The sequence below is a fragment of the Eubalaena glacialis genome, chromosome 15, assembly GCF_028564815.1.
Source record: "Eubalaena glacialis isolate mEubGla1 chromosome 15, mEubGla1.1.hap2.+ XY, whole genome shotgun sequence".
Lineage (NCBI taxonomy): Eukaryota > Metazoa > Chordata > Mammalia > Artiodactyla > Balaenidae > Eubalaena > Eubalaena glacialis.
Window position 1 is genome coordinate 65249258 of NC_083730.1, and position 21302 is coordinate 65270559.

At 40.5% G+C, this 21302-nt stretch overlaps 1 protein-coding gene across 4 annotated transcripts in view; it reads left to right on the forward strand.

The window, feature by feature from the left end:
* Positions 1-21302, forward strand: part of CEP192 (centrosomal protein 192) — a 100691-nt gene that overhangs the window by 14631 nt on the left and 64758 nt on the right. For 2 of the 4 annotated variants that reach the window (XM_061170423.1, XM_061170424.1), the window contains exons 5-14: positions 896-1071; positions 3603-3652; positions 5814-5934; positions 7410-7558; positions 11395-11755; positions 12181-12324; positions 17418-17482; positions 18041-18250; positions 20441-20567; positions 21175-21293. In XM_061170423.1, coding sequence (XP_061026406.1) covers positions 896-1071; positions 3603-3652; positions 5814-5934; positions 7410-7558; positions 11395-11755; positions 12181-12324; positions 17418-17482; positions 18041-18250; positions 20441-20567; positions 21175-21293 — 1522 coding nt within the window. Of the gene's footprint in view, positions 1-895; positions 1072-3580; positions 3653-5813; positions 5935-7409; positions 7559-11394; positions 11756-12180; positions 12325-17417; positions 17483-18040; positions 18251-20440; positions 20568-21174; positions 21294-21302 lie in introns of those variants that run through there. The other 2 variants (XM_061170425.1, XM_061170426.1) reach the window with 2 other exon arrangements.

A 21302-nucleotide genomic window follows, 5' to 3' on the forward strand; every position in this document is an offset into this window, starting at 1 on the left:
GTGGGATCTTCCCGGACCCGGGCTTGAACCCGTGTCCCCTGCATTGGCAGGCGGATACTTAACCACTGCGCCACCAGGGAAGTCCCCCCTGCCTTCTGTTTTACTTACTTCTGTTTGGGGTGAAGCTTTCCTATACCTGCCTGCAAATGCACCTTTGGATTACGTGATTTGCTCTCTGTATATTACAGCCGCAATAAAGAGGTGGAGAAACTGGGAGGAAAGTTAGAGTTTGCCTCAGGGGCAGAGGGTTAGGACTTGGAGTCTGTGAAAGAGCCATTTTCATTTCATTCATCCTGGCCAGATTTAAGTCTGGCCCTAGGTTTGTCACATGATGAATTTGTTGCATTTAGCAGCTTTTTCCTGAAGTTCCATCTGCTGGTGAAATGGCTGTGGTGAGCGGGGACAGACCCAAGAGCTTTTGCAGTAGGTTGGGTGGAAAGTTGCCTTTAAGGAAGAACCTTTCCATCCATAGAAACAACAGAGGCAAATGGAAAATGATGATAGAACAGTGGCAGGGGCTAAAGTACAGCTTCAAAGCGTTTGTAGTTCTGAGCAGTAGCTATTTGGCAAATATACAGTATCCTTTAAGTCTGTCTTGTTTTTTGAAAAGCTGAGCTTTTCTCTAGATGTGGTAGATTCACAGATACTTGGGAAAGAAGAAAACTCTGCCTTTTATCATTTGAGAGGCAGAGTAGCAATATATTTGACTTTGGTAGATGTACCTCACTGCACCCAAAATGATGGTATTGTCCCCAGGACGTCTGGCTGATCCCAGAAATGTTTCTTTTCACTGTATCCATTTTGTCTTTTTAAGAAATAACTGATTAATGGATATTTTATAGATACACCTAAGATAACTAATATTTCATTATTATTCTGTTCCCTAATTTAAAAGTTCTATCTCTAAGAAAAAGAATCAGACAGAAGGTCGACATTTGTCAGGTGCTGTCCTCAAAGAGTCAGCTTTTCAAAGTGATAGAGAAGGAACGGAAGAGGAGCACGTTAGAGCTGCAAAACCCTTTCAGAGCCAAGATCCTTCTGATGGGATTTCACCGCTGGAGCAGGAGCGAGGTACTGAACTATTAGAAATCATTCCTTAATGTATATATTTTAATTTCCTTTTTAAAAATCTTTTTTTAATTGAAGTGTAGTTGATGTACAAAATTACAGAAGTTACAGGTGTGTAGCATGGTGATTCACAATTTTTAAAGGTTATACTCCATTTATTATAAAATATTATAAAGTATTGGCTATATTCCCCATGTTGTACAATATATTTTTGTAGCTTATTTTATACCTAATAGTTTGTTCCTCTTAATCCCCTACTCCTGTAATGCCTCTCCCCCTCCTCTCTCCCCACTGGTAACCACTATTTTGTTCTCTTTGTCTGTGAGTCTGCTTCTTTTTTGTTATATTCATTAGTTTGTTGTAGTTTTTAGATTCCACATATAAGTGATACCATACAGTTTTAATCTCCTTTCTTATTGTTTTGTCTTTGGACCAGTGTTTATCTTAAACTATGATACTATAAACTGAAAATGCTTTGGTTTGGCACTTACCTATTAATACCATGTTTATAATACTTTTATAGGAAAGGATCTCTTAATCAATCTCTTAATTATCCATACTGATTAAGCTGAAACCTCCTTTCCTGTGGAAACCATGCTGTCTGATGCTCACAGCACACTTCATGTTCAAGACAGGGAGGCTGTTTCTAATACACCTGTCACATTTCCCCTACCAATTAATTTGTATTCTTGTCAGCAGTCAGTTTTGTTCCTAAGTTAAAATTTTTAGGGGATGTTTGTATTTCTCTTGATGAAAAATGTTGTTAATGTATGAAAGTAGACTAGATTAACTCCTCACACAAGAAATGAAAGAAAGTAAGACAAATTGGGCTTATTCAAAATTGAAAACTTCTGTGCTTCAAAAGACACTTTTGAGACAGTGAAAAGACAACCCAAAGATGGGAGAATATGTTTGCAAATCATGTATCATATGTATATGATCAGGGACCAGCATCCAGAATATGTAGAGAAGTGTTATAGCTCAATAAAAAGACAAATAACCCAGTACTGTAAATGGCAGAGGCTTTTCAGTAGACATTTCTATAAAGAAGTTGTACAGATAGCCAATAGACACATGAGAAGATGCTCAACAGCTGTAATCATCAGGGAAATTCAAAACCAGGAGAGATCAATTCACACCCGCTGGAATTACTAGAATCAAGAAGATGGGAAATAGCAAGTATTGGTTGGAAACTGCGACACTCACCCATTGCTCGTCGGGATGTAGAATGGTGCTGCTGCTGTGGAAGATAGTTTGACGGTTCCTCAAAACATTAAACGTAGCATTACCCTATGACCCAGCAAGTCCAGTCCTAGGCATACACCTAAGAGAAATGAAAATGTGTGTCAACACTGAAACTTGTGTACATGAATGTTCATAGCAGCATTAGTCAGAGTAGCCAGAAAGTGGAGACAACTCAGATCGCCATCAGCTGATGTATGGATAAATAAAATGCAGTATGTCCATACAGTGGAGTGTTGTTCAGCCATAAAAAGGAGTGAAGTACTGATACGTGTTGTAATAGGATGACCCTTGAAAGCATGCTGAGTGAAAGAAGACAGACTCAGAAGGCCACATGCTGCGACTCCATTTATCCGAAGGTGAATCTGTAGGTAGAGAACAGGCAAGTCCACTGAGACAAAGTAGATTAGTGGTGCTAGGGCCTGGGGGGCAGGGAGAATGGGGAGTGACTGTTCATGGGTACAGGATTTCTTTCTGGTATGATGAAAATATTGTGGAATTAGTGATAATGGTTGAACAACTTTGTAAATATACTAAAAACCACTGAATTGTATACTTCAAAAGGGTGATTTTATGGTAAGTTTTATATCAGTTAAAAAAAAAACCTCCCCATATACCTCTCTCACAGTTTCAGTTAGTATAAGATTTTGCCACACTTGCTTAATCTCTTCTGTTTTTCTATTACCTTTTTTCCTGATATTAAAAAATTCCAGACATCATTTTATTCCTACATATTTTAGCTTGCATCTCTAAAAATACGGGCATTTTCCTACATAACCATAGTGATGTTAATACTGTTAACCAACATAATTCTGTAATTATTGTATAGTACTCTGGTCCATATTCAGTTTACTAATTATCTTGGTTGGTTTGCTTGGATTGGGGTCCAAGGAAGGTTCCATTGTATTTTGCTCCATCTGTCGTGATGTCTCTTAGGTCTGTCGTTCTGGAGCTGTCCTGCTGTTTGGCATTGTCTGTTTGATCACTCGTGGTGTCATTTTTCTTCTCTCTTCCCCACATCCTCTGTAAAGCAGAAGTTAGCTTTAAAGCCTTGTTAGATTCCTATTCAGGTGTTTTTGGCATATGTATAATTTTTTAAGCTTCCCCATCCTAACGGGTTTTTAATTTAACTGACCACTGATGGGCTCCTATACCATCATTTAAAAGTGCTCTATTCTATTTAAAGGGAAAAAATGTATAGTTCATTAATTTGCTATTTTTGAGTGTTATTGGGTATTTAGTTGATAAAATACTAATAATTTGGTTTTAGTTTTTTTTGTTTACTTTAACAGACTCGCCTATTGATTTTTGTTCACGATCCTGGATGAATAAGGAGAACAAGGTAATCTTTTATATGTTATCAGTTTCTAGTATTATTAGGAGAGTGAGAGTACCTATTTCACAAATATGAATGCTAAGTAGTATTAATATTAGCTAGAAGTCTTCTACTTGTAAATAGCAGAAATCCACCTTACTGCTACAAGTAACCGGGAAGCTGACAGTAGGGCTGGTCTGGGGCTTCCTGTGTCTCCAGAGCTGTTTGCACCTCTGCTCTGCTTCACTCCACGCCGGCTCCTCTGGAATGTTGGTTCTGTAGGGTGAGGGTGTCTCTTTGTTTCGTGTATTGCATCCTGAGTGTCTAGCACATAGCTGGCACTTGATAATCTGTTGAATGATAGGGAAGCTGAATTCATTTGTAGGCAACCCAAGTGTTCATGATCAAAAAACAAGAACATGATCTTTCTTTTAGGGTAAATTAAAAAAAAAAACAACACACAATTCTAATGAGCTCACTTGGGTCCGTCCTCCCCTCTGTAAATCACTGTGCCAAGGGGTGGGTTGGGATAAAACTCTGATTTATGAGGCTGGACCTTAGGTCCACTTCTGTGTGTGTGTGCACGCGTGTGCGTGTGTGTGCATGTGCATCAGTGCATATATGTGCACAGATAGAGGGATGTGACTGAAACCAACCCCCCCGCCACCCCCCGGACCACATGAAGTGAAAAGAGACGGGCTCCTCAGAGGACAGGCACTGAGCAAATAAGCAGTTTGTGTTCAACATAAACTGTCTCATATTTATGAGAGTTGTTTATAAAGTATGAACCAAGTATTGATACTTTTAAAACTTATAAAAAGGAAATGCAATTTTTATTTTATTTTACTTTCATAAGAATTTTTAACATTATTTTTGTAAAATGATTAAAAGAGGTCTAAAGTAAGAGTTGTTTCCGTGTGCCAGGGGTTGGCACACTCTAGCCCATTGCCCACATCCAACCTGCTGCCTGTTTTTGTAAAGTTTTATCGGAAAGTAGCCATGTCCATTTGTTTCTGTATTGTTTATGGCTGCTTTTGTGCCACAACAGCTGAGTTGAGAAGTTGTGACAGAGACTGCATGGCTAGCAGACCCATGTTTACTATGAAGTAGATGAAATGTTTACTATCTGGCCCTTTGCAGAGAACGTTTGTTGACCCCTGCTCTGTACACTTGCTCCCTCTATGTAACCACTAGTAACTTACATATGTGAGTGATGCTTTTTAGAGGAACTTCAGGTGTAGCCAAACTGAAATTCAATCAGAAGGCTTGATTTCTTGAACACTGAGAAAAATGGTTTCTAAGAGAGAGATCATAACTTTTCCTGTGATAGGTAATTTTATTTCCTTAGGATGGTTGAAGAATTAACTTCCTAGAAGTATTAGAAATCATTGATAACAAAGAGAAGGACCATAAAACTAGAAAGCAGGAAGACGAGTATAGACACATGAGATACTTGATACAAAAGGTGAAGAAGTAAGAGCAGGGGGAAAATAAATACAGTAGAAAACCTAGACCAGTGGGACCACCACTGCATTGGCCTTGGGTTTAGCGTGAGCTGTCCTGGCAGCCAGGACAGCGAAGGTCTCATTGTCCAAACTGAGTGCATAACTCAGCACTGTGCTCTACAAGTGTGTAAATGGGTTGAGAGCCCGTGTTTTTTCCCAAAATGTTAGTGTGCATTTTGCAGTCTAATTCTTGAGATGGTATTATTTGATATATATTTAATATGGTGAGATAAGATTGACACTTGAGGAGCTTCACATTTTATTCTGGGCCTTGAAGTGTCCTAGCAAACTGCCATGTGCCTTGTGGCCCCTAGTTGGAGCAGGGACGTCCACTGTCCAGGGTGGGCTGCAGAGTCCAGCTTTGCTGTTACCTGCACCTCCTGTCCAGGCCTCGAGCTGCCCCAGTTCATTTGTGTGTTAGTACACGAACTATATTACCAGGTCCTTTGAGCGTGTGCACACAGTGTGAAACCTTGAACTTTAAGGATGCCTCATTGGGTGGGTCAGGGGAGGGGGGGTGGCATGGGGGCAGGAAGAAAGTTATTAATATGTGTAAAACAGCCCTTCATTGCCTGAACTGTGAACCACAGACCTTGAGCACATTGATGGGCCTTTCTGTAGCCTGTGCTGTGGTCTTCACAGTAGTGAGTGTGCTGCTTTCATTGCAGTTTTATTTTTTATAGGTTGTTGTTCCTGATGCTGGAAAACATTTTGAAGAGAGGAATCCAAACAATGACTTAAGCCATACTAGTTTCCTAGAAAATGAGAAACTGATGTCACTTGCCAGCTGGGAAGATTCTTCTGGTAGCATCACAAAACTCAACTGGTGTTTTCCTTGTCCTGACCTTGCCACTCCATGTATCTCTGCTGCTTTGTTGCCATAGTTATTATGCACCTTTTTGTTTCTCTGTCTTCTCCTTTACCTCTTACTTACGAGCACTCAAGTGGCCACTTGTGTTAAGTGACGGGATTTTAAACTTATTTCTCTATAGCAATCCTGATAGGATTATGCTTATCCCTCAGTTGAGTATCATTAAGGTATAAAGTATAAAGAACTGTGTTAAGAAATTAGGGGACAATGAAATATTTAGCCCCTGCTCTCTGAAAGGACTGCACGTGGCAAGAGAGATGTATAGTTGACCTCTGATTGTGTGAAGTGTGTCTCAACGGTACAAGTTGTGTGGGAGTCATAGGAGGGTGACAAGTTAATTCTGACTGAGGAAGGTATCTGTGAGGCTTTATTGAAAGAGGATGCGATTCTTCCTCCTTGAAAAGGAGGCCTGTGATAGGCCCTAATGTAGATACCAGAAGAGAAGTACATTCAAAAAGCAGGAACAGCTTCAGCAAAGGCACTAAGGTAGGGGCATATAGACCATGTTTGGAGAATAGCCAGTGCTTTTGTGTGGCAGGTTTATAGCACCTGTCGGACTATGAATTGGGGAATAAACCCAGAAAATAGGCAGAGACCAAATTATCCATGGCTTTGAAGGCCAGGCTGGTGAGCCAAGTGGGATAGATAGAAGCTATAAAATCAGGGCAGGTTTTGCTGCTAGTTTTTAGGTATTTTTAGATTATGGAATTGTTGATGAGGAATTGTTGACCTGAATTTATGCAGATCCTTGTTTTAGTAGGCTAGATTCTCAGAGGTGATTGGAAAATTATCCTCTTGAAAAGGCTTACAATACCATTATAAGTGACTGAGTGTTCTAGTTTTATCCTCCCTTGCCCGGCTGGGTGTTAGAACAATGAAAAGCACTGCCATTATTGTTTTATTTGTCTATTTGCAACTTTTTGGTTTTAGTGGAGGTGGAAAAAATTTTTATCGTATCTGTGAGTATTCAGCTTTGTTATATCTTTTTTTTGTTTCTTCATTTTCAAGATCAGATACTGTTTGAGGTTTCATTTTACAATTAATCATTAATTCACCTGGAATTTGGTTTTACTTCTATGGCAGGCTTATCTTTTCTTTTTTGACAGTTACTCACTTGCCACAGTACTTTCTGAATAATCTGCCCTTTTCCATTGCCACACTTACTATATCCTAACTTTTGATATATGCCAGGATTTGCTTCTGTGCTGTCTTCTCAATGAAGGTTAAATATTGAGTTTATATTAGAATGCTCATGATGACTTATAGACTGAAATTACAGTGGTTTTTTTCATGTCAAATGTTAAGACAAAATCACATAGACTGTTGACCCATAAGTTTTATCAACCTTTTTGATTATCAGTCGCTACTTTAAAGCCTGTCCTGTTTTCTCCTCCATTTTACCAATTAGATGATGATATCGATGATGAAGAGTTTTATGATGATCATTTGGAGGCTTATTTTGAGCAACTGGCAATTCCAGGAATGATGTATGAAGGCCTAGAAGGACAGGAATCTCCAGAAAATTATTTTAAGTTACCTGCAAGTGATCCTAGTCAGGTATATTCCAAACTTTATGGTTTTTCAGAAATTTGACATTAGAAAATCATTACTGGACTCAGTGGATATTAATAAAACTTAAGATTTTGGTTTTCTTTGGACTCTGTTTTCCCCAGATACAAACTGATGAGAAATAGCTTTCCTGCTGCTGCTTACCTTTCCCTCTCCTATAGAAAAATTAAAAGAATGGTGCACCGAACATCTGTATACCCTTGTCCAGATCAGCCAGTTGTGAACATTTTTTTGCCATCTTTGTGTTTTCTTTGTCCCTCCATAAGTACTTTTTTACTGAGTCATTTAAAAGTAAGTTGCAGGGCTTCCCTGGTGGCGCAGTGGTTGGGAGTCCTCCTGCCAATGCAGGGGACATGGGTTGGAGCCCTGGTCCAGGAAGATCCCACATGCCGCGGAGCAACTGGACCCGTGTGCCACAGCTGCTGAGCCTGCGCCCTGGAGCCCGCGTGCCACAACGGCTGAAGCCCGCGCGCCTGGAGCGCGTGCTCCAAAACGGGAGAGGGCACCGCGGTGAGAAGCCTGCGCGCCGCAGCGGGAAGTGGCCCCCGCTCGCTGCGGCTGGGGAAAGCCCACGCACAGCAACAAGGACCCAACACAGCCAAAACTAAATAAATAAAATAAATTTATTTTTTAAAAAAAGTAAGTTGCAGATATTATGACATTTCATCCTAATACATCAGCATTTACCTCCTGTGAATAAGGACTTTTTCCTACATAATCACAATTCTCTTATCTAACTTTGATACTGTGATTTAAATTAATATACAGTTCATATTCAAATTTATCCACTTGTCTCCAAATGTCCTTTACTTTTGTTGTTTTTGATCCAGGCTTTAATCAGGGATTACACTTGTATTTGGTTGCCATGACTTGGAGTTCTTTCATGTCATTAAAGTTTTTGTAAAATCTAGGCCTGTTGTTTTGTAAAATGACCCATATGGTAGATATAGCTGACTGCTTTCCTCCTCCTGATGAGATTGAACATTTTCCCCTTGAACAGATTGACTCTAAACATAAGCATTGTTGTATACTCTGTGTCCCATTGGGAGGCCTGTCAGCCCACTTGTCTCCTGTTGGTGATGCTGTTTGACCATCTTGATGAATATGGTGTTGGCCAGATGCCTCCTTGTCCCCCTTTGTTATCAGGAGGTAGTCTGTGGGATTTCAGGTATTTTCATTGCCTCCTCCTGAAACCCCACCTCCTAAGAGACCTTTGGATTGCTTTTATTTTTTTCCCTCCTCCTCACATTTCCTAACTCTCAAGTTTTGCTGAGTTACACTGTCCAAGTGTAGACAGAGACCTATTCTTATTTTTTTTAATTTATTTATTTGGCTGTGCCGGGTCTTTATTGTTGCTGCGTGTGAGATCTTCCTTGCAGCATGTGGGATCTCTGGTTGTGGCACTTGGGATCTTTAGTTGCAGCATGTGAACTCTTAGTTGCAGCATGTGGGATGTAGTTCTCTGACCAGGGATCGAACCTGGGCCCCCTGCATCGGGAGCACGGAGTCTTAGCCACTGGACCACCAGGGAAGTCCCAACAGAGACCTATTTTGTGTTTAGGTTTCAAAACTATCAGAGCAGCTGTATTCCCCCGACCCCCCCCCCCACTTTTTTTTGGACAAACCCTTGTGACTTTCAATAGCAGCAAGGGGGCTGCTCTGCTCCGTAGGAGACCCTTACCTGGAGTTGGTCGCCTACCAGTGGCTTCACTCCAGGTTTCCTCAGCCTCCACCTGGGAGGGTTATCACGTGGCCACGGTCAGTCACAGTCCCACAGGTGGAAGCTTCGCCCCGTTGGCCCGCAGAGCACATGGATTGTCTAACCGCATTCTTTATTCAGTGTTTTCAGGTGCTTTGCAGAGGAGAGAGCTGGTTTCCTACGTTCTGGTTCTTTTTAGTCTTTGTTAGTATCCTATGTGAAAAATAGTTGTCTAATTTTAAATGTCAGTTCTTTGTCTCCTTTGTCTTTTTTTTATTGGGATATTCATATTTTAAGTCTTGTTTTTATAAGCTTTCTGTGTTAAGGAGATATTTTGATCCTTATGCACTTTATTTTTTTATTTTGTTTTTTTGGCTCGGACAGCAGACATGTATCTCCTCACAGTTCTGGAGGCTGGGAGTCCGGATCCAGGTGTGGGCAGGGCTGGTTGCTCCTGAGGCTTCTCTCGGCCTGGAGACGGCAGCTTCTCCCTGCATCCTCACAGGGTCTCCCTTTGCTGGTCCTCATGTATTTCAGGCTTTAGTGTTTTTGTTAGTTTCCTAGGCCTGCCAGAACAAATTACCAGAATTTTGCTAGCTTAAAACAACAGAAATTTATTTTCTCACAATTCTTGAGGTCAGAGTCTGAAAACAAGGTGTTGAAAGGGCTAAGCTCCCACCAAAGGCTCCTTCCTGCCTCTTGCAGCCTCTGGGGCTCTGGTGTTCCTTAGTTCAGGGCAGCGTCACTCCAGTATCCGCCTCCATCTTCATGTGGCCTGTCCCTCTCTCTCTGTGTCCCTCTGAAGTCTTCCTCATGGAGTTTAAGGCCTGCCCCAAATCCAAGATGATCTCAAGATCTTTAACTTAATTGCATCTGCAAAGACCCTGTTTCTGAATAAGGTCAAAATTTGCAGGTATCACCTGGGGATAAGACTTGGACACATCTTTTTTGGGAGATTCAATTTAACCCACAGAAGTTTTATACTACGAAGATATTATTCACTGAAGAATATAAAACTATCCATCTGTATTTCCCCCTAGTACTTTTACATCTAAATCTTTAAGTCATGTGGAGTTTATTTTGAGATAAGGTAGAGATTGTTTATTTTTTGTATAACGTTGTTGCAAAATCACCCGGTTAATAAATGGTGGCACTGGCATTTAAATGTATGATCTTATTTCAAAGTCTGTGTCTTGTCTTTTATATAGAACTACCTCCTTTTAGTATCTTAACTTTGAAAAGCCTTGCCTATGAGGCTGTTTTTGTTGTTATACATCTTATAGCAGAAAAGACTGCTGTTTTAAGGCTTCACTGGCATTTGAGATAGTGGTGGCTGAGTGTCTGAGAAGAGGGTTGTGGGCATGCGAGTCCCTTTCAGCAGTTGTTATTTTAGGAAAGAGTGAGCAGTGCCCTTTGGGAAGGTATGTTGGAGAGCGTGGTTTTGAGGCACTGGCTTAATCTGCCGTGTTTGAAGCAGTTGTTCTTGAACTCAGGGTCGTTTGTAGTATTTGCTGTTTTACTCCTATTAAAAGTTATTAAGGGACTTACCTGGTGGTCCAGTGGTTACGACTTCATGCTCCCAATGCAGGGGGCCCGGGTACGATCCCCGCTCAGGGAACTAAGATCCCACATACCACAGCTAAGCCCGCGTGCCGCAACTAGAGAAACCTATGCACCGCAACGAACAGCCTGCGCAGCCAAAAATGAATGAATGAATGAATAAATAAAATAAAATAACTTAAAGTTATTAATATTTGTGTTTTCAGGATCTGTTAATATTAATTTTATGAGTCTGGTCACACTGATGGGTTTCCCATCCTTTTAGAGACTTTCAGTGATAATTACAGAAGTTAAACTGACATTTCTAACATCCTGTGCCGTAGTGAGCATATTGGCCCCACTTTTGGTATCTGAATCTGTTGGTGTGTGTTTGCCATGACCACATTTTGAATTTTGGTTTTGGTAAGTTCCTTACGATTGGTTCACATATAGTCTGGAAGAATATTGTGTAGTCTGTTCCTTTCTAGAATAAATATTTTATGTCAACTGTATAACTTTTTTGGTTTTCTTGGAAGGAGTTATGAAAAACAAAACTTATTTATGGTCTGTTATTTAATTTTTAAAGGGAAGCGGAAGAGAAGAAGTTCTGGTGAAGACTCTCAGGGCCGCTAATGTGAAACTTAACCCTGTTTACTTTCACGACACAAATGCCAGTAAAGGTGATTTTGGCTTGATAGACCCTTTAAAGCTGGATGCAGGATCTCCTCATCAAAATAAGCATTTGGCATCAGACTCAGACACAGTTTTGCCTGTGGATAGATTTTTAGACACTGAGATGCCTCAAGTGTCCATTCAAAAAAATGTGGATGTAGCATCTTTGAAGTCTGTTAGTGACAATGCATTTAATTCCGCTGATGCTCTGTGGTCACCCACTAGTGAAAGGCGAACGTGTGAATGTTATGAGTCCGTTGGAAAGAGCAAGGACCGTAAGTGGACCTTTTTTTTTTTTTAAAGTAAGAAATATGTAAAATGCTTATACACATTTTGAATAGGATATATTTCCAAGTGAAACTTCCCTAATCTTTCATATTAAAATATTTAAGTGTTCTGTGGATTAAAAAATGGTGTCTTTATTCACAGATCTGGTGGAAATGTGCCTTTCTAAGTATTAGTCATCTTTTCCTTCCTCCCTCTCCTCCATGATGGACTTTTACTGAGATTAAGGCTGGATTTTCCACTATCAGAGAGATACTTTTCTTTTGGGGAAATGGATTTTCCTTTAACTAGTTTTGGGCAGATTTCAGTACTGTTGATAACTAAGATAAGTCAACTAAATAAAATTATTTAAGAATATTGTATCATTTTATTTGTTGCATGTGTCATTGGATGTCTCTGGAATTTTATTTTCTAGAAACGGGTCTATCACAGAGTGTGGTGTATCAGAACGAGGAGGGCAGATGGGTCACTGATCTTGCCTATTACACAGCTTTTGATAAAGAACAAGATGTAAATGTGTCTCTAAGTGATGAGATGAATGAAGGCTTCAGATCTGGCTGTAAGTGTATTGATAGCCTCTGCTCTGAACCATTTTCATTTTCTGACGGTGTTCTGAGATTACCCTGTACATCTTGGTCGGCCACATCACATCCCTTCTGGATATGTACTTAGCACTTCACTTGTTTCTCTAGGAACAGAGGCTTGAGTCAGTCATTGCTAATCACTGTGAACTGAGCCGAGCCTTTCCCCAAGTAAGGACAGCGAGTCACTTTAGAGCATTCTGATAAATGAGCAGTTACAAAAGCCAGTCCATTTTAGAGTAAAAGTTCAGTAATGAAGAAATGGGAGAAAAGTGACGAGAAAGATAAATGAAATCTTAGAGGATGAGAGCATTAGGAACCTCAGTTAGATTTGTTAATTAGCAGAATCTCTGACCGTGAAAGGAAAACGCTGCAGAACGCACGGCACTGTGAGCCTTGGCCTGTGGACATTTGCTGTGCCGCTGAGGCCTCTAGGGCCTGAGCGCCTCTAAACCTGGAATGAGGAAAGACAATGAGGAGCCTGTCAAGCCCAGTCGTATTTTTAATAGGCTCAGATGGTGCCAGAGGAAGAAGTTACTCTAACAGCTGCTTGTACTAAGCTGCTCCTAATGTCCATTGATGTGGAAGTACAGAGATCAATCGATAAGGCATGTTTCCAGCCCTTAGGAAACTGTCCATCAGCTAAGAGGGGTAAGATGAGAATACAGAACAACAGCATCGTTTGGAGTTGAGAGGAGGAATAACTTTTGCGTGAGTGGGTAGCAGAGGATTTCATATAGGAGGTGGCTTTTGAGGTAGAGTTTCAACAGGTAAATATTTTGGGCATGAGAAATTCCAAGTGGATAGAAAACCCAAAGAAAGAGGATGAGATGAGGAAGCATGGGCGTGTCTTGAGGATGGTAAATAACCCAGCGTGGCTGGCATTTACGGCAAGACATGGGAAGGGGAGAGTAACGCGACATGCCGAGATGAAGCCAGAGTGGTAAGACTGGGCCAGGGATCGGGTGGGGTTGGACTCCGTGCTGAGCTGAGCCGTGCCTGGTAGGCACTTGGGAGCCTCTGAAGATGCTTGTCCAGCTTGCTTTGTGAGTCTCCCTCTGGCCTTGATGGTCAGTTAAATGGTAGGCTCCTTAGGGTGTTGTAGAAATCGAGGTGTCACAGTGAGAATGAGAAGAAAATAGCTCATGAGGGGTATGGAAATAAAATCGCTAGGATTTGGTGACTGGATTTCAGCGGATAGTAGAGAGGTAAGAAAAGGTGGAGGTTTGGGGTCTAAATTATTTTGAGAAAATGGCAGTACCATTAACTGAGATGGGAAAAAACAGAAGACATTGTAGAATTTTGGATGATTGTGGTTTGAGGTGGGGATATTCAGTAGTTGGAAATGAGTCAGAAATTGAAAGTTAAGTTATAGTTATCAGTGATATCTTGATTTACAAAGGACAGTAGGCACAGGCTGGGCACTGGTTAGGGACCCTGTCACTTGAAAAGTCATCAGTTGTGGAATTTTCATGTGTTGCTGGTGAGAGTGTGAATTGATAAAACCATTTGGAACTTGTTTGGCAGTATCTTATGAAGGTGAACTTTACGAACTTCATAGTTTATGACCCAATAATTCTACACCCAAGTATATACCCAGTGTTCAGGGTGTATATATTCACCAAAAGACATACACTAAAATGTTTGTAGCAGCACTATGTGTATTAGTCCCAAACTAGAAACTCCCAAATTCCCATTGACCTTGGAATGGATTGTGTTTATTCCTACTTTGGAATGCTGTGTAGCAATGGGAATGAAAGATGTGTAACTACTTGCGGCAACGTGATGAATTTCACAAATATGTTGAATGAGATAAGGCTGACTAGCAATACATGCCGTATATGTAGCCAGCTCTGTGGAGTAAGAAGCAAGGATAGTGGCTACCCTCGGGTTGGCATGCCGTGACAGGAGGCAAGCTCAGGGGGCCTTTTGGGTGCTGGCATGTTTTCTTTCTTGATCTGGGGTGTTGATCTGGTGACACAGATGTGTTCAGATTGTGAGAATTCATTGAGTTGGACACTTACATACACTTTTTAATGTATATTATACTTCGGTAAAAAGTTTTTAAAAGTTAGTGATGAAGCTGAGAAGAAAATTTGCAATTCATATTACAGAGTGAGGGCCCATTTCCCAAATATGTAAATTGTGCTAAAAAACAATAAGTAAAAGACCAACTACTCAGTGTAGAACTGGGCAAAGGGTGTAAACAGTTTATAGAAAAGGAAATAAAATGTCAGTTCCCGTGGGAACTATTCTTCAGCTACACCTGCACAGATGTATAGGATGTGTGTACACATTGTTCATCATCACAGAAGGTTGGAAGCAACGTGGATGTACAAAACAGGGACTGATTAGATAAGGTACGTCCATACGAGGGGATACCCTGTGGCCGTAATAAAAGGAAACGGAGCTCTTTAGGTACTGGTAAGGGAAAGATCACCAAAATAAATTACTTAAAATCTTATTCCAACATTTGCATAAAGAGGCGGAAGAAGGAAAGACATACATATTTGTAAGTACATACAGTGGAAAGATTAAAAAAAAAGAAACTAATTACAGGGCTCCCTAGCTACTTGTAGAACTCAAAGGTCAGTAGGTTCAACTAGTGAGGGGTTTCACGGGGTGCTGCATATGTTGGTTGCTTCTGGAGGTGTGGGAAGTGGGGCCAGTGATGAGGGAGACTTGCAGTGTTGTATTCTGTTAGGTCTTTTGGTTAACTTCTAAGAACTCTTTATTGAAGCAGAATGTACCTGTATCTTCTGCATTTAGAACTATGTGGGCATGTTACTATTAAAGGAGAAATATGATAAAATAGATAGTGGAGGAATTTCATGAAACCATCTGTGTGGTTAGGGAATGAACAGAAGCTGGGTAGGAAAGGATGACTAGCACTGGTGGTGAGGAAATGGAGAAAATGATTATTGAAAACTATGGAAAAGTTTGATGGAAGGAAAGAAAGGATCAACTAGTCAAGGGGAATTGGGCTGGGGGAGCGTGAATGGAGTGGGAGACTTTATACGAAGGGAAAGGAAATGTTGAAAATGTAAGAGGAGATACTCAGAAGAGGAAGCTTGGACCAAGGGCATAATTTTATAATAACAAGGCAGTTTTATTTATTTATAAATGAATAATTTTAATTTTTTTGGCTGTGCCGTGCAGCTTGTGGGTTCTTAGTTCCCTGCCCAGGGATCGAACCCATGTCCCCTGCAGTGGAAGCACGGAGTCCTAACCACTGGACCTCCAGGAAGTCTTCAAAAGCTTACATTATAAAGCCCCGTTAGTAAGTTTTAAATGAAAACTTAAAACTCCCCCATTCCCACTTCCCCATTTCTGCCTCCCCCTCTCTGACAGCTCAGCGCATGTGAGCTGCTACTTCTGCTTGTGGCCTAGGATTTAAACATGGGGCGGAGGATGGGGAGCGGTATTGCTGCTTCAGAATTTAACAACAAAAACGTTCAGGTGGCACTGGAGAGGACTGTGGTTTCAGATTTGGCAAAGAATTGGGCAGAGATTCTTGTAAGAAATGAAGTTCTGCTTTTTCATAATCTGTGAGTGATTTCTGATGAGCATACGTGGTAACAATGTCACTGTAGACTTTTCTTTAATTGAAGAGTCTTAAAGTCCAGAGAAAAAGTACTCAGGAGTATAATAAAATAGCATTTGGAGCTGTTTACTTAATGATTAATGATTTAAAAAATAAAGTATTTTAACTCATTGAAGTAAATTAAGTTTTTCTGGGTTACCTTCTTACCATCTGATTTCCTATTTACCCTCTCCTGGCTTTTAGATTTGGTTGGTTGATACTTTTCACACTTCAGAGCAGTGGTTTTTAACTTACTTTGAGTCATGGACCCCACAGAGAATCTTCACAGAAAAATTTTTCCTGTGGAAGATAACTGTTTTGCATGTGACTTCCGGAGCTTCCTGGCCCTCCCGATGCTCGTTCATAGACTTGTAGGCTCAGAACATGTTTATGTGGGAGGTGGTGGGATCGCAAAGTAAGGAACCAGCACTACCCTGACAAGTCAGAATCCTGAGCTACTTCTGGTGCTCTGCTCTCCCGGCTGGAAACAGCCTCCTGTGTCTGTTCTCATTTTGTCTCTCAAGATGTTAGTGTTGGGCCCTCAGGGCTTCCAGAAGGGTAGTTTGGATTGGGTTAGCCCCTGATGGACTGATAAGAGTAGGGACATCTCTCTTGTTTGGGCCACGAGTGGACTGTCCCTTCTGGGTTGCTGTTCACTCCTCCCCTTCCAGCCACTGTCTGGAAACACCAGGCAGAGGCAGAATGGGCAGCAGATGGGCAGTCCAGAGTCTAGCCTGCAGACTTTTCTGATTCAGCCAACATGTTTAAAATCCTTTTAAATTCTAATGCCTTGAGCAAGATCATTTGCTGTTCAGTCTGCCTCTGTCCTCTCTCCCCATTGGCCCTCTGCTCACTTACCCCAGCCTTGTGGCCTTGGCCTAGAGATGGAGGGCTGTGTGCTCATTGGTTTCCCTAAGGTGAACTGAGTTGTTCATTCGGAACTTTGAGGGCAGACACTGGGTGAACACTTGTCCCTGTTTGCCCAGGCTGTGGGGTTTGCTGGGATGTGGGATTTTTCCTTTCAAAAACTAGGACAGTCCTGGGTGTTGGGACAAACAGGTGGTTGGCACCCCAGCAGACATCTTCATGACAAATTTACAGAGTGGCTTGTCCGTCTGATGTTCCAGATGAAATTCCATGGGTATTCATGGGCAGGTACCTTAACTCATGTGTGCCAAACTGCAAGGCTGAAGTTAATGTGAATCTTTTATAAAAAGCTTACATTATAAAGCCCCGTTAGTAAGTTAGGGCAAGTTAGTACCTGATGAAATCAATCACAGTAGGGTGTTTATTGCCAAAAGTTTCAGAACCACATACTCTTAATGTGCTTAATACAGATGCATCAGTTCTGTGATGGAAGCTTTCACATACTTCTTTCAGTTTTATTTCTTTAATATTTCATTTTCCTAACTAGCTATGTTGTATTTATATGCTAGTATTTAATTAGGCATCAGTGCAATATAATTATAAAACTTATTCTTTTTTAAGCTGATGCATTGGATTTGATTGCACAAGATGAAGAAGAATTTAATAAAGAGCATCAGTTTATGCAGGTTTGTATTTTATTAACATTAACCAAAGTTTATAATTTTTCTTGTATTTAAATGTAGGCAAAATGTTCATTTCTTTCTGAATAGATATATAGTGAGTATAGAATTATATCTTGATTTTTCTCATGTTTAGACAATTTCTGCCTTTTCCTTCAGACTCTAAATTATTAATTGAAAAAAAGCTGGCATACTGAAATAGTGTTTATTAGTTCACTTAAAATTGCCTTAATAGGCTTCAAAGATACAGTTTTTTACCATGTTTTAAAATGAGGTAGTGCTATTCGTTTTTATTTGAAGACGTACTCCTTTCTGAAGATTTGTATTAATGACAATTAGTATTTGACTTCAGCAATATGTTAAAACAATGCATATCATAACTCAGGTATTAAAAAATTTCTCTTTTTCTGGACTTTATTACCTTTATTAGCTTAAGCTTGAATTTGTCCACATTTTAAAAAATTTTAAATATTTAAATTTCCTTAGTGAAATTTGTATTTTTATGTATTAGAAAAACAGAAGGCTTGCTGGAGAAATAAAATGAAATGATGACTTTCTTCCTAGGAAGAAAATATAGATGCCCAGAACACTTCAGCTGCCCTAGGGGATACATCGTGGGGAACTTCAGTCAATTATGGTCTGTTGAGGAGATCACTTAGCACATCAGATTTGGACAAAGACGATGCCACTTATTTACGTCTGTCTTTAGGAGAGTTCTTTGCTCAAAGGTCTGAAGCTCTCGGTTGCCTTGGTGGTGGTTACAATGTGAAAAGAGTAAGTACCATGTGTGCTAGAAGTGGTTAAATTCACTTGCCCTTATGTTTTGAAGGTTATGATGGTGTAGCTAGATCAGAGTATCTTTAAAGCAGAGACAGAATAGGGACTCCGTGGTGGAATAGTGGTAAAAAGCTTCGGTTTTATAGTGGCTGTACCCTGACTGCAGTCCTAGCTCTGTCTTTTAACTAGTTCTGTGGCATGGCACAATGTATTTAACTCCTCTGTGCCTTGATTTTCCAATTTCTAGAATGGAATACTGTCTTACAGGGTTTTGTGAGGGATACTGTGATGGTGCGCGTACAGCGTTTAGCACGGCCTCAAGTGCATTAAGTACTCCATCCCTGTTAGTTGCTGTTTCATTGGTTGCTGATGTTATATCATTGGTTGTGGGAAGAATTCAAAGATTCATTTTTTAAACCTCTGGTCTAAAAACATGTTTTGAAATATAGGAGTGTTTTGGTTTTTTAAGATGTACATGTAAAAAGTTTTAAATGCAAGTGATAGTGGTAGATTGTATGAAGGAGTGAGGAGAAGCTGTGTCTCCTGTGGGGGTCAGAGCGGTGTCTGAGGAGGGGCACCAGGGTGATGCCTGAATGGTGGGGAGGAGGCAGCGTGTTCCCAGAAAAGTCTTGGAGGCGGGAGCTGGAGGGCATATCGGAGGAGCAGAGAGCAGGCCCACAGCTCGTGTGAGTGGGCTTCGGGTCGGTGGTCTGATGGTAGAAGTAGACAAGGACCAGGTCATGAGGGGCCCTTGCAGGGCTCGGGTTCATCTCAAGGGAACTGGGAAGATGTGCTTGGAGGCAGGGTGCCTGGCCCATCTCCAGGTGTGACAGGAGCCGGGTGGAGGAGGTTCCTGAGCCTCAGAGGAGGAGAAGCAGGCAGAGGCTTAGCACGTGGAGGAGATGCCGTGAAGGCCGAGGCCTGGGATGGCAGTACGGAAACAGAAAAGTTCTAGGGTTCAGGATTTCCTCTGGAGGTAGAGTCGAAGGACCTGTTGGTGAATTCCATGTAGGGACATAGTGCTGTCGGAGGGAGTGTGTATTAAAATAGGATTTCACTAAGAGTATAATTTTAAGCAGCTAGGGTGTTAGAAATTGACTTACAGGAAAATTTGAAACTGAACTGTGGGTCCTGTCTATGCAGTGAATTAAAAAATGAGAGTAAATACTTAGGCAGATTTTTCTGCCTGGATGGATTGGTTTTGACATTATAAGAGAAGTTGAAGCATAACTGAATTCCTTTCTGAACAGCTGGACCAAACACCACACAGTGGAAAGATGGATCTGTCATTTTGTATTAGTTATGAAATGTTACTTGGTTCAAGTAGCTGGATCAAAGGAGGAAATCCTCGAGTGAAGATTGATTGAAAATTGATTGCATTAGCGAATTTGCTTTTCAGGTCTATCCTGAGAGCTCTGGAAGGAAGCCAGGTGGGAATTCCCTGCCCTTGAGCAAGGTCCTTGAATGTGACCTTCTGAACGCTCATCTAGGGCAGTAGGAATGTATCTCATCTTAATACAGATTTTCAAGGACATATTTATTGTGTAAAATAAAATACCCTTGTAAGTACTGTAAGTTCCAGTAAGGCAGGAAGTTTTATATCTTTTTTCTCACTGACTTGTCACTGATGATTATTACCAGTGCCTGACACATAGCAGGTGCTCAGTAACAATTACTGGAGGAACAAAGTGTCATTTCTGGGTTGTTTTAATTTGGATTTCTTAGTAAGCGCAAATTATTTGACAATATTCGTTCTGATGATTAAAGATAGCTAGCAGTAAGGAAATAAAAGGTCCTGTCTGGACTTGTAAAGTTCATTTCTAGTAATTTATGTTAATTTTTTTGGTTTTTTTTTTGTTTTTGTCTGCGTCGGGTCTTGATGTGGCACGCGGGCTTCTCTCTAGTTGCGGCATGTGGGCTCAGTAGTTGTGGTGCGGGGTCTTAGTTGCCCTGTGGCATGTGAGATCTTAGTTCCCTGACCAGGGATCGAACCCGTGTCCCCTGCATTGGAAGGTGGACTCTTAACCACTGGACCACCAGGGAAGTCCCAACTTATGTTTAAATGGAAAAATCAGAATCATTTTGTTGAAATCATTTTAGCTAGGTTACCACTATTAGGATAAAATAGTCTAGAATTTCTCAAAGCAGTTGAAAATTAAGGAAATAATTGGCATGTTTATTTTGTAGCCATCATTTGGTTATTTTATTAGATCACCAGAGAAGAGAGAACCTATTGCTCTAATAAGAAAATCAGATGTATCAAGAAGTAATTTGGAAAAAGAAATGGCTCATCTTAACCATGGTCTATTTTCAGGTAATGGATTAAATGAAGTTTTTTTTTAACCTGTAAGTTAGTGGTTGTGTGATCATGTTCTTTATGCGGAAGAAAGTAATGTATATACCACTTTGAATTTTTTGAGTATTAGTTACAGATTTGATTTTTATATAACTTCACATTGCCTTTTCAATCTAAAGTAGAAACAAGTCAGCCAAAATTCACCTAAATCCTTTTGTAAAAACAAAAGTAAATGAAATATAATCTGTTCAAGTGGTTGGGTTAACTTTGGCCTACTAAACTACTGAGTTAATGAATTATAGCTACTATATTTATTATTTAGGTGGACTTTTAAAGAGGAGTTTTCAGATTTGGACTGTGATAGTATAAATATGATAACTATCTGTGATGAATATTTAAAACCAGACTTTCTTGGTTAACCTAACAATTATCAAGCAGCTACTTTTTGCTAGTATAATGCCTCGTGCATTCTATCATGAAATTGTATAAAATGTGCTTTAGTCCTTAAAGAGCCTATATTCCAGTGGGGGATGGGGGGGTTGAGATATTTAGTGGTCCTTATCCCACGGATTGTTTCTGTGAGATAGTGTATAGATGTAAGTTGAATATTACATGTTTTCTACAGGAGATTTAAAGGCACAGCTAAGTGAAGGATCAGTTACACTTCAGGCTGAAGAACTGGAGAGTATTTCACAAGTGGATGAAAATGATGTGACATTAACTGCCAATAAAGGGAAAACAGAGGTATTTTAA